At 52.1% G+C, this 15,271-nt stretch overlaps 2 protein-coding genes across 4 annotated transcripts in view; both read left to right on the top strand.

Annotated features, from left to right (window-relative positions):
* The window catches only part of UBTD1 (ubiquitin domain containing 1), a 56,989-nt gene extending 53,026 nt beyond the window's left edge, over nucleotides 1-3,963 (top strand). For all 3 annotated transcript variants that reach the window (XM_070431858.1, XM_070431859.1, XM_070431860.1), the window contains 2 exons: nucleotides 1,296-1,523; nucleotides 2,865-3,963. In XM_070431858.1, coding sequence (XP_070287959.1) covers nucleotides 1,296-1,523; nucleotides 2,865-3,250 — 614 coding nt within the window. In that variant the 3' untranslated portion in view covers nucleotides 3,251-3,963. The remainder of the gene's footprint in view (nucleotides 1-1,295; nucleotides 1,524-2,864) is intronic.
* A 1,445-nt stretch (nucleotides 3,964-5,408) lies between these two features.
* ANKRD2 (ankyrin repeat domain 2) lies at nucleotides 5,409-14,980 on the top strand. The gene is made up of 9 exons (XM_070431857.1): nucleotides 5,409-5,591; nucleotides 9,510-9,611; nucleotides 10,561-10,716; nucleotides 10,812-10,919; nucleotides 12,283-12,381; nucleotides 12,729-12,827; nucleotides 13,637-13,735; nucleotides 13,842-13,940; nucleotides 14,754-14,980. Exons 1-9 carry the CDS (start codon nucleotides 5,424-5,426, stop codon nucleotides 14,901-14,903), a joined length of 1,080 nt encoding a protein of 359 aa, XP_070287958.1. The 5' UTR covers nucleotides 5,409-5,423; the 3' UTR covers nucleotides 14,904-14,980.
* Nucleotides 14,981-15,271: the final 291 nt, after the last annotated feature.

Genomic DNA, 15,271 nt, shown 5'->3' with positions numbered 1-15,271 from the left:
AAGCAATTTGGCCTTGCAGTCGATGTTGATGGTTGACCTGGATCAACCCATGATTTTGTGCATTTGAGATTCTCAAAATAAATCCACTTTTCATCGCCAGTCACAATTTGAAAAGACTTTCGTGCCGTTGAAGCAACATTTTACTGATGACTTTTCGGTTTTCCATTTATTTGTCTTTCGTTCAGTTGATGTGGCACCCATTTTCCTTCCTTTAAAATCTTTCCCATTGCTTGTAAACGATCGGCAATTGTTTGCTGAGCAACATTTAATCTTTCTGCAAGTTGTTTTTGAGTTTGACACGCATCTTCATCCAATAATGCTTGTAATTGTTGGTCTTCAAACTTTTTCGGTTGACCTGGACATTCTTTGTCTTTCACATCGAAATCATCACTTTTAAAGTGTTTAAACCAGCGTTCACAAGTATCTTGAGATGGAGCATGGTCACCATAAGCTTCCCGAAGTATTCAGCAGCACTTTTCTTCGAAATAAAGTAATGAATTATAACTTCCCGCAAGTGCTTTTTTTTTGGCACGAAATTTGACATTTTTAAGTGTAAAAATATCTATGATGTTAACACCTTCAGCAAATTTGATATATGAAGTTTTTAAGCTTGTTGTTAATACATATAAAATCACATGTATATCAATATATCTGTAACTCCATCTAGTGAAAAAATCCGCATTATTAACTGGTACAACTAGTACATTGACAGTAATATAAATGTGAAATAAACAGAAAGTTGTATATTGCCAAGAGAACATTTTAAATCCTATGTATAACAAAGAATATAAAATATTTAATAATATGAACTCAACTATATTGAGAAAAATGGAGAAAAGGAAGCTGGATGGAAATATGTCCAGATGTCAACAGTGGTCATTTCTGAATGGTGGAATTCTTGAGGAATCTTTTTCTGCAATGGCAGAATGGAATAAGCATGGTCAAAGGGTGGCCTTGGAGTCAGAAAGTCTTGTGTTAAATTGGTACCTGCGTGGCCTTAAACAAACAACAACCTCTCTGTACTACTTTATAATCAGTTACATGACAGCAGTAACAACAATAAGAACAGTATATGCTTGCTGATAGAAGTACTTTACGCCCCCAGGTTGGGTGTGTGCAGTTTCCAGACTCTTCCCTGACTCCAAGGATAGTCCAAAGACTAAATACTTAGGAGCCACTGCAATGGGGTAGGGTGGGCTGGGCAGTGGGTCCTGGTCCTGGTCCTGGCCTGGGGATGAGGGGGCTGGGCAGCCCTGGCTTTAGAGGTGCTGAGCCTCCCCCTCTGTCCTGCCTAGGACGCAATGAACCCCTGAAGAAGGAGCGGCTGAAGTGGAAGAGCGACTACCCCATGACGGACGGGCAGCTGCGGAGCAAGCGGGATGAGTTCTGGGACACAGCACCTGCCTTCGAGGGCCGCAAGGAGATCTGGGACGCCCTCAAGGCTGCCGCCTATGCGGCTGAGGCCAATGACCATGAGCTGGCTCAGGCCATCCTGGATGGAGCCAGCATCACCCTGCCACATGGTGAGCGGCAGGGTTGGGGCTTGGTCCCCACTGGAGGCGGGGCCATCCATCATTGCTGTTTATGGTAGAGGAGAGTCTGTGGTCAGCCACACTAGGAGTTGCTATCCAAGCTGGTGGGTGGCAGATGTGGCTATCCACTTGTTCATTCAGCAGTCCTATGAGCAGGACCAGGAGTGAGGGCACAAAGAAAAATGAGACACAGTCCCTGTTTGCCCAGTGAGGGAGTGGGAAGGCACCAGCAAACCTCAAAGCAGTGTGATGAGAGCAGGCTAAGGGTTACTCAGGTGCTTTGAGATCCCAGAACACCGAAGGGACCAACCTTCTGTTGGGTACTTACGTGCTGAGCACTGAACTAGAAGCTTCTGCGTTATCTCATTTACATTCATAACAGCCTGTGGGACTGTGTAAAGAGGGGGTAACGGTAGAACTCTATAGAGTCTTAGACCTAGGTTTAACATGAGTGTTCCCCTGCTTTGTGACCTTGAGCTAGGAGCTTCTCCAATTTAAAGCCTCAGTGACTTTAATGGGGATATCTACTTCATAGGATTCAGTGAGCTACCCTAACATCATTTAGTCTAGTCCTAGCACTTAGTAGGTGCTCAGGGCATAGTAAATATATTTCTACATGCAGTACATTGTATAAGCAAGGAAATTGAGGCTCATTAGGTATAACACCCCACACTACCCAAGTCAAGACATGAAGAGCAGGGCCTGTGCTGTTTCATTCATTCTTATAAACCCAGCACCCAGCACATATGCTCAGCAATGTTGTTGAATAAACAAATGGAAAATTAAATAATTTGCCAGGGTTGTACAAACCAGTATCTGGTAGAGACAGAATGTCAGCCCAGGTCTTCCTGACTCTACCTGGAGCTCCTCCAAGCTCACCCAGGGACACATGACTGAATGGTGGGTTTGGGACTGTGGGTGGCCATGACAGGTGTATTAGTCTGCTTGGCCTGCTATAACAAAATACCATAGACTGGATGGCTTATTAAACAACTAATTTATTTCTCACAGTTCTTGAGGCTGGGAAGCTCAAGACCAAGGTGCCAGTTGGAATCAGTTTTAGGCAAGAGCTCTCTCCCTGGCTGGTAGACGGCCGCCTGCTTGCATTGTCCTTACATGGTAGAGAGAGGGCGGGAGCATTCTTGTGTCTCTTATAATGACACTAATTCTGCCAGATCAGGATCCCACCCAAATGATCTCATTTCACTTTAATTACTCTCATATAGGCCCCTATTTCCAAATACATTGGGTTTAGAACTTTAACATAGGGATTTTTTGTGGGGATATAATTCAGCCCCCAAGCTGACTCTGATAGCCCTGTCTTTCCCACAGGCACTCTCTGTGAATGCTACGATGAGCTGGGCAATCGCTACCAGCTGCCCATCTACTGCCTGTCGCCACCCGTGAACCTGCTGCTGGAACACACTGAGGAGGAGAGTGTGGAGCCCCCAGAACCCACACCCAGCGTCCGTCGTGAGTTCCCGCTGAAGGTGCGCCTCTCCACGGGCAAGGACGTGAGGCTCAGCGCCAGCCTGCCCGACACAGTGGGGCAGCTCAAGAGGCAGCTGCACGCCCAGGAGGGCATCGAGCCGTCCTGGCAGCGATGGTTCTTCTCTGGGAAGCTGCTCACAGACCGCACGCGGCTCCAGGAAACCAAGATCCAGAAAGATTTTGTCATCCAGGTCATCATCAACCAGCCCCCACCACCCCAGGACTGAGGAGCCTACGGACCCCTGGGCAGAGAGGCCAGGGAGGGCCTCTGCGGGGCTGAGAGGCCCCCGGGCTGGAGCACCAGGCCCCTCCCTGCTGCTGCCTTCGAGTGCTGATGTTTTCTTCAGGGGTGCCTCCCTGCTGTTTGGCTGCTGGGCGAGCCGTAAAGGGACCCTGCCTCCCAGGGCCACCGTGGGCCACCAGTGCCCAGCACCCAGGAAGCAGTGCTGCCACACAGGCCTTGCCAACCTTGTCAGAGAAAAGGAAAACTGGGGCCCCCCACCCTGCCTGTCTCCCACAGCAGGTTCGAGCCATGAGGGCCAGCTGGAGGCCCCTGAAGCCCAGATCTGTCATCTGGTGCTTCCAGCTGTGCTCACTCGGTTTTCTGCTCAGGGTCTGAAGCAGCTGCTGTCTCCCTCCCCTCCCCCTACCCCCTGACTCTGCCCTGGGCACAGTGCCAGTGCCCTGGAGGGGAGGGGACTGCTCATGAGCCCCAGGAGCTGGGAGCCTGAGGCCAACCTTTGCCTCTCCCTGCCCCCAGCACAATTGGCAGAGATGAGGCGGTTGGCCGGACAGCTGGGCTGCTGTGGCAGGGGTCTGCACAGGGCCATCTCCTGGCTGTAACCCTAACATGGGGTGCCTGCAGCCAGTCATGGCCCCACAGCAGGTCCCTGTGTATAGACATATCTGCATATTTATCAATAAAGCCTTTTGCTCCTTCCTTCTCTCTTGCCTGGCTATGACTTTGGGTTCCCCTGCAGCTCTGTGGAGCCTGGGAACCGGTTCTGGTGTGGGAGAAGGTGGGTGCCCGGCCTCCCAGCTGCTCTGGGTGCAGCAGAGAGTACAATGGAGCAAGCTTTGAACGCTAGTGTCTGGGCCCTGTGTTCTTAGGGGTCTTCAGGAAAAGCCACTTAACCTCTGAATCCACTTTGCTTGTCTTTCAAGTGGATGTGATACCACCTGCCCTGTCTCCTCCCTCAGTTGCTGAGAGGAGTAAATGGGCTAACATGTGAAGAAGGCGGCATCTCAGGAAGGCGGTGTTAGTTACCTGCTGGTCTGTTCCTGCAGCAGGAGGGTGCTGGCTTCTGGCTCCAGCCCCTGAGCCAGACCCTCAGGACTAAGGTGTGTGCAGATCCTGGAGACACTGCTCACTTGCTGATGTTAAAGCAAAATTTCTGACAAACTTAGAGCATGTGTTGGCTTGCCAGCAAAGGGACCAGATAAAAAAGGGAGCTGTTCCTGTGCTTCCCTGGGGGAAAGTGTGCATGTGAGCAGAGAGGGCAATCTTGGAGAAGGTGGTCTAGCTAAGGACAGGCCACGAGAATGTTACAGAACCGCAGAGCTGTGGTGTCCACGGTTCACTGGCAGTTAAACGTGGGGCTGAGCAGGTACAGGCCTGCTGCTTCTCCAGTTGGGAGTATTTGTCTTTCTCAGTGAGCATGGCTGTCCCCAGTCAGGGAGGCCTGACAGGGAAACAGGAGAAAAGGACGATCAGTCCGAGCTGGTGTCGTCATCTGAGCTTGGCAATGTACTCTGGCCCTTCCACTGGCTTCCTGAGACTCCTATTGAAGGAAGACCCTATACCTCCTGCAGAGGCCCCTGAAACAGACAGATCAGGAACGAATGGACATAAAGCCAAATGCAGGGATGCTCTGCTAGGGGGCGCTGTGGGACCCCAGAGACGCAAAGGTCTGCATGAACTGTACACAAAGCGGAAGGCAGCCGCCCTGACCCCCACCAGCCACCGGGCACTTCAGCTGGGAGGGAGCCTCTGCCCCTTTCCAGAGCCAGCGGGGCCTGTATACAGGACAGCCCAGGACACGGGACTGTCTTGGGTCCTCACTTTGGCTTTCAGGCCCCCTGATTAGCCCTGGCTGGGCACAGTTTTCAGGCGTCCAGCAGGTGGCACTGCCATCAGGGCTAGAGGCAGCCAGTGGGTCCTTCCTGCAGCCCAGCTGCCCTGGCTAAGGACCAGCTGGGCCTAAGCACTCATGGCAAAGGCTGGGCAGGCTCCTTCCTGCAGCCCCTGCCCTTGGGGTACTGTGCCCTCCGGCTCTAATAGGCCAGGGGATGTGGGGGGCAACTGTCCTTGCCTCTCCCCTGCTCTCTCTGGCTACCCGGGGTGAAGGTGACGGGGGCCGGGGGGCGGGGGGGCAGGTGGAGAATTGAGCTGGTGAGCTCATGGCAAAGGCGCCCAGCAAGGGGGGGTGGGGTGCCCTGGTCTATAAAGCCCCCGTGGCTCTTTGGCCTGCAGAAGCGGGCATGGACAGCACCATGGCGGGCTCCGAGGCGCTACAGAGCGCCACAGCGCTTATTGAGGAGCGGCTGGCACAGGAGGAGGAGAATGAGGTATGGGCAGAGGTGTGGGTGCCCAGGGGGGTCCTGAGGAGATCCAGCTCTGCTGTCAAGGGAAGGAAGAGGCTGGCTGCCACGCCTGTGGTGGAAGGAGGACAGGTGTCCCTAGGGCTCCATTCCAGCCACAGGGTCTCCTGGTGGAGGGGGCTGCTGGTGGGAGACAGGCATCAGCCCTAAGAACTGAGGGACAGTGGGTGAGTGAGCCAAGCTGGGCTCCCCGAGACCCTGCCCATGCACCTGGGCCTTGAGATAAGCCGGGCTGCACAGAATGAGACAGCTAGGAAGCTGCCTGGGGATGTGGGAATGTGGGTCCCTGAGATCCCCCAGTTTCTGGGTGGGAGACAGACAGGAAGAACTCCAGGTTTGGTCACTGAAGAAGAACAAAGACGGAGCAGAGGGAGAAAGGAAGCATGGGTTTCCCCAGGACCGCCAGCCACACGTGGAGAGGCCGTGGGAGCATGGGGCAACTGCATTTTCTCTGGAATAAAGAAATGGGGGGAGGAGCGTGCCAGCTTGACCTGCTTTTCATTTTATTTAAACTAGACCTAGAGTCTGCTCTGCTAAATGCAGAAGTGCTGTGAGGACTGAGAGGAACTGTAAGGCCAGTCCCTGCCTCCTTTTTACCAACCTGCATTCCTTTAAGCCAGCGGTTCTCAACCTGTGGGTCGCGACCCCTTTGGGGGTCCAACGACCCTTTCACAGGGATCACTTAAGACCATCGGAAAACACATATATAATTACATATTGTTTTTGTGATTAATCACTATGCTTTAATTATGTTCAATTTGTAACAATGAAAATACATCCTGCATATCAGATATTTACATTATGATTCATAACAGTAGCAAAATTACAGTTATGAAGTAGCAATGAAAATAATTTTATGGTTGGGGGTCACCACAACATGAGGAACTGTATTAAAGAGTCGCGGCATTAGGAAGGTTGAGAACCACTGCTTTAAGCCAACACCTGTCAGGTGCATAGTCTACTAAGAAAGCAGAGTGAGGCAGTGGTGGAATAGAGGTGTTAAATCAGAAAGAAGTGAAGGAGTACAAAGGGTGGATGAGTCATTCCAACTGTGGGCCCTCAAGGACTTCTCTGTGGACAGGATGGCATTTGAGCTAGGCCTTCAAGAATGGTGAGTGGAGATCAGGGTATTCAGGCTGAGGAAAAGACAGGCATTAAAGTTTAGATCAGTGAAAGGATGACTGTTATTAGAAATTCTGGTGGCAGGGGCTAAGGCTGGGAAGGGAAGCAGGACAAAAACCAGAGAGGGACATGTGAAAGATACGTATTCTGTGGGCAATGGGGAGCCACTAAATGTTGTTGAGTGAGAGAGGGTGGTGTCATCTGACTTATTTTAGGAAGGCAACTCTGAAAGCCCTAAGAAGGACTTGTTGGAGGAGGGAAAACTGGCCCTAACAGGAATGGGAGGGAGAAGACAAGTCAGCTTAGAGGTAGACTCCATTCAAAAAAAGAAGAGTGACGAATGGGGTGAGGATGAGGGAAGGATCAAGATACCAGTGGAAGAAGAGATGAGGACTAGGGAAGGGAAGGCAGTCTTGTAAGTGAAGAGTTTGGACCAAGCCTGCTGAGTCTTGGCTTGGGCATCCCTGGAAGTCCAGTAATGCCATTTCTCACTCCTCCAAGGGCTTGTCCATCAGCGCCAGGCAGGTGAATCATGCCACTGTGCCATTTTTGGAATGCTGGATGCAGAGGCATTAATCAAAGGGACATGGAGCAGTCCTCATCCATTCATTCATACAACAAATATAGCAGCAGGGCTCTCAGGACACTGGGTGCCCACAGAGCCAACCTTCCCATGGAGTCTAGTAGCTTAGCAAATGCCGGCTACTATGCTAAGTACTGTACAGGCATTCTCCCATTCAATCTGCACAGCCATCTATGAAGTAAAGTGGGAGTTTTGTTGTGCTCCGCCCACTAGCATCCAATGCAATAGCATTTATTGAGTCCCTGCTGCATGCCAGCCCACAAAGACTAATCTGAAGCTAGGGGCCATAGCGTCTGGGTAAGACGGATGAACATTAGAGTCCCCAGTTGTTCCCACCAGCCCAAGCCCAGCAGGGTCCTCAGAGGAGAGCCTCTGACCAGTCTGTGCCCCCTTCTTGGGGTGGGAGGGGAAAAGGTCCTGGAGACCAGCCCAGGGAATGAGGCTCCGTTGTGGGACACTTACTGGGTCAGGTCATCACTGAGGACTGAGGGGTGGACAGAGATGCTGAGCCCACCTGCAACCATCCATTCACTCGTTCATTCATTTATTCTCTAAACAAGGAATGGGGAATGTCTGGCCCACGGGCCATATACGGCCCATGAAATCATTTGTTCTGGCTCTGCCAAGGCATTAGGGGTGAGTTAATTAAATGTTTGACCAAATAGAGTAGGCTAATTTTTAAGTAGATAATTTTGTATGGCCCACGAATAATGTCATAAATATCCAAATGGCCCTTGGCAGAAAAAAGGTTCCCACATTCACTGAGCACCTACCATGCGGTAGGCCCTGTCACAGGTGCAGGGGAAACCAAGATGATTAGGATCCACGCCCACGCTCTGGCTGCTCCGTGCGGATCCCAGCCAGACTCCCACATGCAGGAGTAGCTGTAGCCCGAGGGCATCCCTTGGCCCTGGGAGAGGAGGCAGTGTTTGAGGAGAGGCCAGCACTGGGGATACGGCAAACCACACAAGTCTGACACGGAAGGGAGAAGCCCGCGGAGAACAGGACCTCCAAAATAGAGACCTGGGAAATCAGATCACCCCTTGGACAGTGTAACACCAGGACTCAGTGGGAGCTCTGTAAGGGTGGCCATTCCCCCTCAAGCTGCCATCTCGGCCAGCACCCTCCCACCTGGGCGAATGTTCCCGGTGCGCCGGAACCTCAGAGATGGGGGCCAGCTCTTCACAGAGTGTTTTCCTTTAAGAGAGAAGGAGGAAGTAGCCAAGGCAGGTAGGTCAGAGCTACAAATGGAGGAGACTGGGAAGAGGTTTCACCTGTATTTTTACAGTGAGAATATGGTTACTAGAGTCTACTTCAAGCTGAAAGCCGGGGACTTTTGGCTCTCATCCCTTAGGTTCCCTGAGAGCAACAGTTTCTATGCTTTAGGATTTCATGGATCAGTAAAATCTGAGGGGAAAAAGTCAGTATCTGACATAGATTTGCAAATTTTTTACATTGCCAAGTAAGCCATTTTAAAAATAACTCTCATCTCTCATCACATTGTTTCATCAAAGTAAATTTTTATGGCATAAAAAAGTTTAAAAAATAATCTCAGTGCTTGAAAAAGTTAATATACTAGGTGTACTGGTTAATAATGCGGATTTTTTTTTTTTCAATAAATCCTTCCTTTAAAATCTTTCCCATTGCTTGTAAAGGATCGGAAATTATTTGCTGAGCAACGTTTAATCTTTCTGCAAATTTTTTTTTTTTAGTGTGACATGTATCTTCATCCAATAATGCTTGTAATTGTTGGTCTTTACATATCAAATCGAATATATATCAACATATGTGTAACTCCATCTAGTGAAAAAAAATCCGCATTATTAACCGGTACAGCTAGTATTTAGTTTCATGAAAATTCATTTCAATAGCTTTTAATTTTGTTTGGCTGGGGACTCGGGGCCATGATTGGGCAGGAGTCAGAGCTGGACTTGGGGTTGAGTTTGGGTTTGGGGTTGAGGTGGGGAACTAAAACTGGCCCCCTTTTTTGGATGGGTCTCTCCAGGAGCCCTGCTCCTGCCAGGGGCCTCCAGGACCAGTCAGGGGTGGGCAAAGGAAGAGCCTGAGGCCACACAGGAGAAGGTCTTTGGAGCGTGTCCTCGGAGTGGTTAGGGGAGAGGCCACCTCCTCCCGGGCTCTGCAGACAGGCCCTGGAGCAGGTCTTGTCCTTGGCTTATCAGAAACTCCGAGGAACCGCCCACCAGAAGCTGGCCATGGACATGCTGGCGCTGGAGGATGAGAAGCACCACGGGGCTGCGAATCTGGCCCTGCAAAAGGTTAAGGTAAGTGGGAGGAGAAGCCAGTGTCTGTGCTCAGGAGACAAGCCAGGCAGTTATGGCCTTGCTGCTCCTGGGTCCTTGAACCCCCTGGAAGCATATTAGCAATGCAGCATGCATGTCAACACCCCACCCCGGACCTGCTGAGTCAGAATCTGCACATGTACAGACCCCGGGGGAGCCCAGAGGAGGGAGAACCATATGACAGGCACCCTGCAGGCATTAAGGGGCTGAAGGAGGCTGTGCGTGCTGACAGGAGAGATCTCCTTGCTAATGAGAGAAACCCAGTTTCCAGACCACTGTGCGGAGGATGACCCCACAGGAGGCGTGTCTGAAAGGGCATGGACTGAGCCACAGGAGGTTACCTCTGGGAGAGAAGGGCTTTCTCTTCAAAACCTTTATGTTTCTGTATTACTTTTATTTTTATAAATGTTTTAGAAAGAGAGGGAGAGATAGAAACATCAATGAGAGAGAAACATCGATCCGCTGCCTCCTGCACACCCCCTACTGGGGATCCACCCCACAAGCCTGGCATGTGCCCTGACCGGGAATTGAACCTGGGACCTCTTGATCCACGGGAAGATGCTCAACCAACTGAGCCACACCTGCTGGGCATATTTTTGATATTAATCATCTATTACTTTTATGGTCACACATGAGTGGAATTGTGCAGGAAGCTGAGGATTCGAACTCTGTTCTGAAGGCCTGGGCTACGAATTGCCTCTGAGAGTCCCTCCTCATCAGCTCCCCACCCTGGTGAAGCCTTCCAGGCAGCTCTCTCAAGCCTTCCTTGCCTGCTGACCCGTGCCACCTGTGTCTGGGTCTCATCTGCTTTTGTACTCCCAGGAAGGAGAGCTAGACTTGGATTCTTTCCCGCTTGAAAGCCTCCCCCTCCAGCTTAGCACAGGGGTCCCCACGCTCCTGGCCTGGGGGTTGACAGGCCATCCCCACACAGGGCCAGGAGCGTGTGCGCAAGACATCCTTAGACCTGCGACGGGAGATCATCGAGGTGGGTGGGATCCAGAACCTCATCGAGCTGCGGAAAAAACGGAAGCAGAAGAAGCGGGCCGCCCTGGTCGCCCAGGAGCCGCCTCCAGAGCCCGAGGAGATCGTAAGCTCCTGGGAGGAAACCTGTGTGGGCAGGGGAGCCCGGGAGGGCCCGGATCACTGCGAGGTGGCCCTGGGTGATGGCATTTCCGCCCTCAGACTGGCCCTGTGGAGGAGGAGGCATTCCTGAAAGCTGCCGTGGAAGGGAAAATGAAGGTCATCGAGAAGTTTCTGGCCGATGGGGGCTCCCCGGACACCTGCGATCAGGTGATGCTCTCACCGACCCCTTCATCTGCGCCTGCGTCCCTTCCAGAGTGGCCGCCCCACCCCTCCCACTTGTGGGCCTATTTGAGAACAGGCATTGGGTGTCCTTTGGGAAGGGTGTCCTCAGAAGATGTGGGATGGTCCTTCTCACACAGGAATTTATCTAAATCCTTAGGCCCTTTTCAACTTGGACCCCATCCAGAGTACCAGCTGTCACGTGGTTCTTTAGGGAAGAAAGAGGAATGGGATCAAATAAAAAGAATGCCTCTCCCTAGCGATGTGACCTGTAGTTAGGCCCCTCACCGCTCCATGCCTCAGTTTCCTCGTCTGTAAAACAGCCTGCCTCTCTCAGAGCACATTATAGGGATCAAATGGAATAATAGTGCTTGAATAAGCATTTACTGAATGAATGAAAAAAACATAAAACTGATGCGAGGCTATATTTTTGTATTGTATATCATACTTCTTTTAATTTTTTATTTTATTGTGAGAAAATATATATAACATGGGCCATGCCATTTTAGCCATTTTAAGTGTACAATTCAGCAGCATAGATTGCATTTATAATGCTGTGCAACCATCAGCACTATTTTCAAAATGTTTCCACCACCTACCATACTTTTTTTGTTTCCTTGAAACAGCCTCTTTCTTACTTTAAGCAAATTAATGAACCTGCATTATTGTAGGCTTAGTCTACATGTCCTTTCTATTCTGTAGACTCCAGAGTCTTAATCCTCTTGTTCCATCTGAGCATCTCCTCCCTCAGAGCATCTCCTCCCTCCGGTACTGGGAGTACAAAAAAGGAAAAGATGAGGGTTGAGAGTAGATGTTTCAAGAGACCGAAGCAGAAAGCCAACTGCATTGGGACAGGAGGAAGTTCATCCTCTCCTTGACTCAGTAATCAGGTGCACCTGCCCATCCTGGCCCTGGGCTAGGCACTCCGGGGAAACAGCGCCGAGTAAGCCTCAGCTGGCCTTCAAACACTCTCTCATGCGGGAGGGTTGCCTGGGCCCCTGGATAGTTCTGGCTTAGAGGTTTCAAGAAGATGATGGCACTGGAGCTCCATCTTGAAGGAATAGCGAGGATTCGTTAAGCACTCAAGGGAGTGAGGCAAAATGGGCACACTGGCACAGGGAAGAGCCCGTGCGAAGGCCTGGCTTGATGTGCTGGGGGCAGTGAGAAGGACGGAGTCTGCAGGGCATAAGGGAGTCTGGACAGAGCATGAGGAGCTGGCAAACATGGACGATATGGGGACCCAACACAAGGGCCAGAATCAAGCTGGGGTAAGGCCTCAGCCTCAGCTCGTGTGGGAGACGGGCTCAGGCCTGGGCCAGACGTCAGGCCCTGACAGCCTCTGTGGGGACAGTTCCGCAGGACAGCACTACACCGAGCTTCCCTGGAGGGCCACATGGAGATCCTGGAGAAGCTGCTGGAGAGCGGGGCCACTGTGGACTTTCAGGATCGGGTGAGCGAGAGAGCAGGTATTGGGTGGGAGGCAGGAGGGGGGCCTAGACTCCCTCTCTGTGTGCCAACCTGGGACACAGACAGGCTGCCTCAGGGGCCAGGCCCCACCTTCAGTGGGTTGCATGACCTTGGGCAGGCCCCATCTCCTCCTCAGCAGATCTGTCTTGGACTAGATGGGTCCCAAGGGTTCTTATGTTCTGTTTGATCCATTGCCCAGGCACTGGAGTGCCCCATCCCTTCCCTGTACCCTTCTCCTGGGTATCTCCCTGCCCTTTGGGCAGGGGCCCTTTCCCCCAGGGCACTTTCTTCTCTGAAGCTCTGCAGTTAGATCCCATCCTCCCCTTCTAGCTGGACTGCACAGCCATGCATTGGGCCTGCCGCGGGGGCCACTTGGAGGTAGTGAAACTCCTGCAAAGCCGAGGAGCAGACACCAATATGAGAGATAAGGTGAGGCAATAATACTCACAGATATTGGGGTGGCTGTGGGCGGGGAGTGGGAAGCAAAGGGCAGAAAAGCCAGGGAAAGCAGTGAACAAGTCTGGTTTCCAGAGTGGCTGCAGAGCCCAGGGATGGATCATTTCCATCAAATGAAGGTCCTTGGAAACCATCATCTGGGGACGGGAGCAGGAAGAGCAGAGGAGAGGGAGGGGGAAGAGATTCACTGTTTTGGGGACTTTGGGACCACCCAAAAGATACAGGATTTGTCCATCCATGCAATCCTTCATCATCCTTCTGTCTATCCACCTATCCATCCATCCATCCATTCATTTATTCATCTACCTTTTAAAAATTTATTCTTTGTATGTGACCTTGAGAGAGTGATAACCTCTGAGCCTGTTGCTCATCTGTAAAATGTCTTGCAGAGTTCTTGTGTAGATGGGAACATGAATATAAATTAATTATTTGTTAAACATGAAAAATGTTTGATAAGCTTTTGCCATGCCCATCACATAGTCACCTCTCAATAAATGACATCTATTACAATTACTAAAAGAAGGGCAGAGGAGTGACCAGTTGCTCATAGCGGAGTAAGGGAGGAATCATGGAAGGCTTCCCGGAGAAGGTGGTATATAAAGCTTCAAAGCTAGGCCATTGGGTAGGATGGTGAGAACTGTAGCATTCCCCGCCCCTCCAGGGCGCAGGCCCTGGCAAGAGGACCTGGGGGAGGAATAAGGCTGGAGTTAAGACAACCCCCTTCCCAAAGCCACACAGGCCAGGCCCCTTCAGCCAATGGCTCCTGCTTCCTCCCTACTTAGCTGCTGAGCACCCCCCTGCACGTGGCGGTTCGAACAGGGCACGTGGAGATCGTGGAGTACTTCCTGTCCCTGGGCCAGGACATCAATGCCAAAGACAGAGTGAGTGTCTGGGTTCTCTCCTGCCCAGCCCCACCATAGGGGTGCAGGCAGCCTGTGGGCTCCCACATGCCAATATGGGCTATGCTGAGTGTCACACTGGCTCTAGGAAGGGGACAGTGCCCTGCATGACGCCGTGAGGCTCAACCGCTACAAAATCATCAAACTGCTGCTCCTGCATGGGGCTGACATGATGACCAAGAACCTGGTAAGTTCACTCCTTTCCTGATTCAGTCATCAGTGTGCACGGCACCCAGGCCCTGTGCTGGGCGGTCAGAGGAAACAGAACCGAACAAGACTCAGCCTGCCTGCGCTTGGAGCTCTCACAGCGGAGAGTCTCTCTGGGACCCTGGGGACTGCAGGCCCAGCCAGCTTCCCAAGTCTCTATGCTTGTCTATCTCCAGAGGGCAGGTGCAGAGAAACAGCCTGGAGGGCAGTTAGGGGACTTCCCAAAGGCCCCCCTAATAGACCAAAGGGGGTCCTAATATCCCCGCCCCCCCCCCCCCCCCCGAGGGAGGCCCAAATCATGGAGGGTCAGAGCAGGAAGAACCTAAGCCCTTGGTTGGCATGCCTGTTCCTGGGACACCATGCTGGTTCCTGGTGGTCCCTGAGTGCTCTTAGCATCCCATGTCCCCTAGTCCAAGCTCTTCTTTGGGATTCAGAGCAATTACAGAATGGAGGAGAATGCCCACCCGCTCCCCAATCAAGAAAGCTAAGGGGATATGGGAAAGCCAGGAAGATAGGGGGAGGGGGAGAACGAGGACATCTCAACCTCGGCATTATTGCCATTCGGGGCTCGGCTGCCTGTGCACCGCAGGATGCTTAAGCAGCATCCCTGACTGCTACTCAAGATGCCAGTAGTACCCACTCCCCACCTACTACCACCACCACCCCCAGTTGTGATGAGCAAAAGGTCTCCAGGCACTGCCAACTGCTCCCTGCTGGGAACCACTGGTATAGATGAGGGCACCTCCTGGTACAGACTTCCCAACAGTGACCAGATCTCCTCTTGGTCCCCCAGGCAGGAAAGACTCCCACGGATCTGGTGAAGCTGTGGCAAGCCGACACCCGGAATGCTCTGGAGCACCCTGAGCTGGGGTCAGAGCAGAACGGGCTGGAGGGGGCTGCTGAGAGTGGGCGGGAGACCCCCCAGCCTGTGCCAGCCCAGTAAAAGCCTGAACGGCCCCCAGACCTGAGCCATTCCTCTGCGGAAGGAAGACCCAGGAGCACCCACAAGCTGCCGCAATAAAAATGTCCTTTTGCTACGTGTGATGTTGTTTCTGTCTGTGCCTGGAATATTTAGGAATGCAAGAATGGGCTGGGGGAAGGGGGCTGTCTTAACTCCAGCCTTATCCCTTCCCCAGGTCCCGAGCCAGCCCTGCTGCGTTTCCTCCTCTCCTGGCTTTCGCCCTCTTCCCAAGTCCCAGCGTGGGTCAGCTTCACCATGCACTCGTCCTGGACCAGCCCTCCTTGTGACTGCAGTCCCGCGGGGCTGTGTGTGGCCAGCACAGGCCTGTCAGGTGGCAGCCTTAACAGGAG

This window comes from Myotis yumanensis, unplaced genomic scaffold, assembly GCF_028538775.1.
Source record: "Myotis yumanensis isolate MYYU_CA2020_CCGP unplaced genomic scaffold, mMyoYum1.0.hap1 SCAF_13, whole genome shotgun sequence".
NCBI lineage: Eukaryota > Metazoa > Chordata > Mammalia > Chiroptera > Vespertilionidae > Myotis > Myotis yumanensis.
Note: the sequence above shows the minus strand (reverse complement) of the source record. Positions and strands in the feature narration are given on the sequence as shown.

Bases quoted from the DNA above. Each gene is read 5' to 3' on its own strand.
- ANKRD2 (XM_070431857.1), top strand. From the start codon at position 5,424: ATGGCAAAGGCGCCCAGCAAGGGGGGGTGGGGTGCCCTGGTCTATAAA. The intron at 10,717-10,811 runs GTAAGCTCCTGG...TTCCGCCCTCAG, and splicing joins CTCCAGAGCCCGAGGAGATC to ACTGGCCCTGTGGAGGAGGA. The intron at 10,920-12,282 runs GTGATGCTCTCA...CTGTGGGGACAG, and splicing joins CCCCGGACACCTGCGATCAG to TTCCGCAGGACAGCACTACA.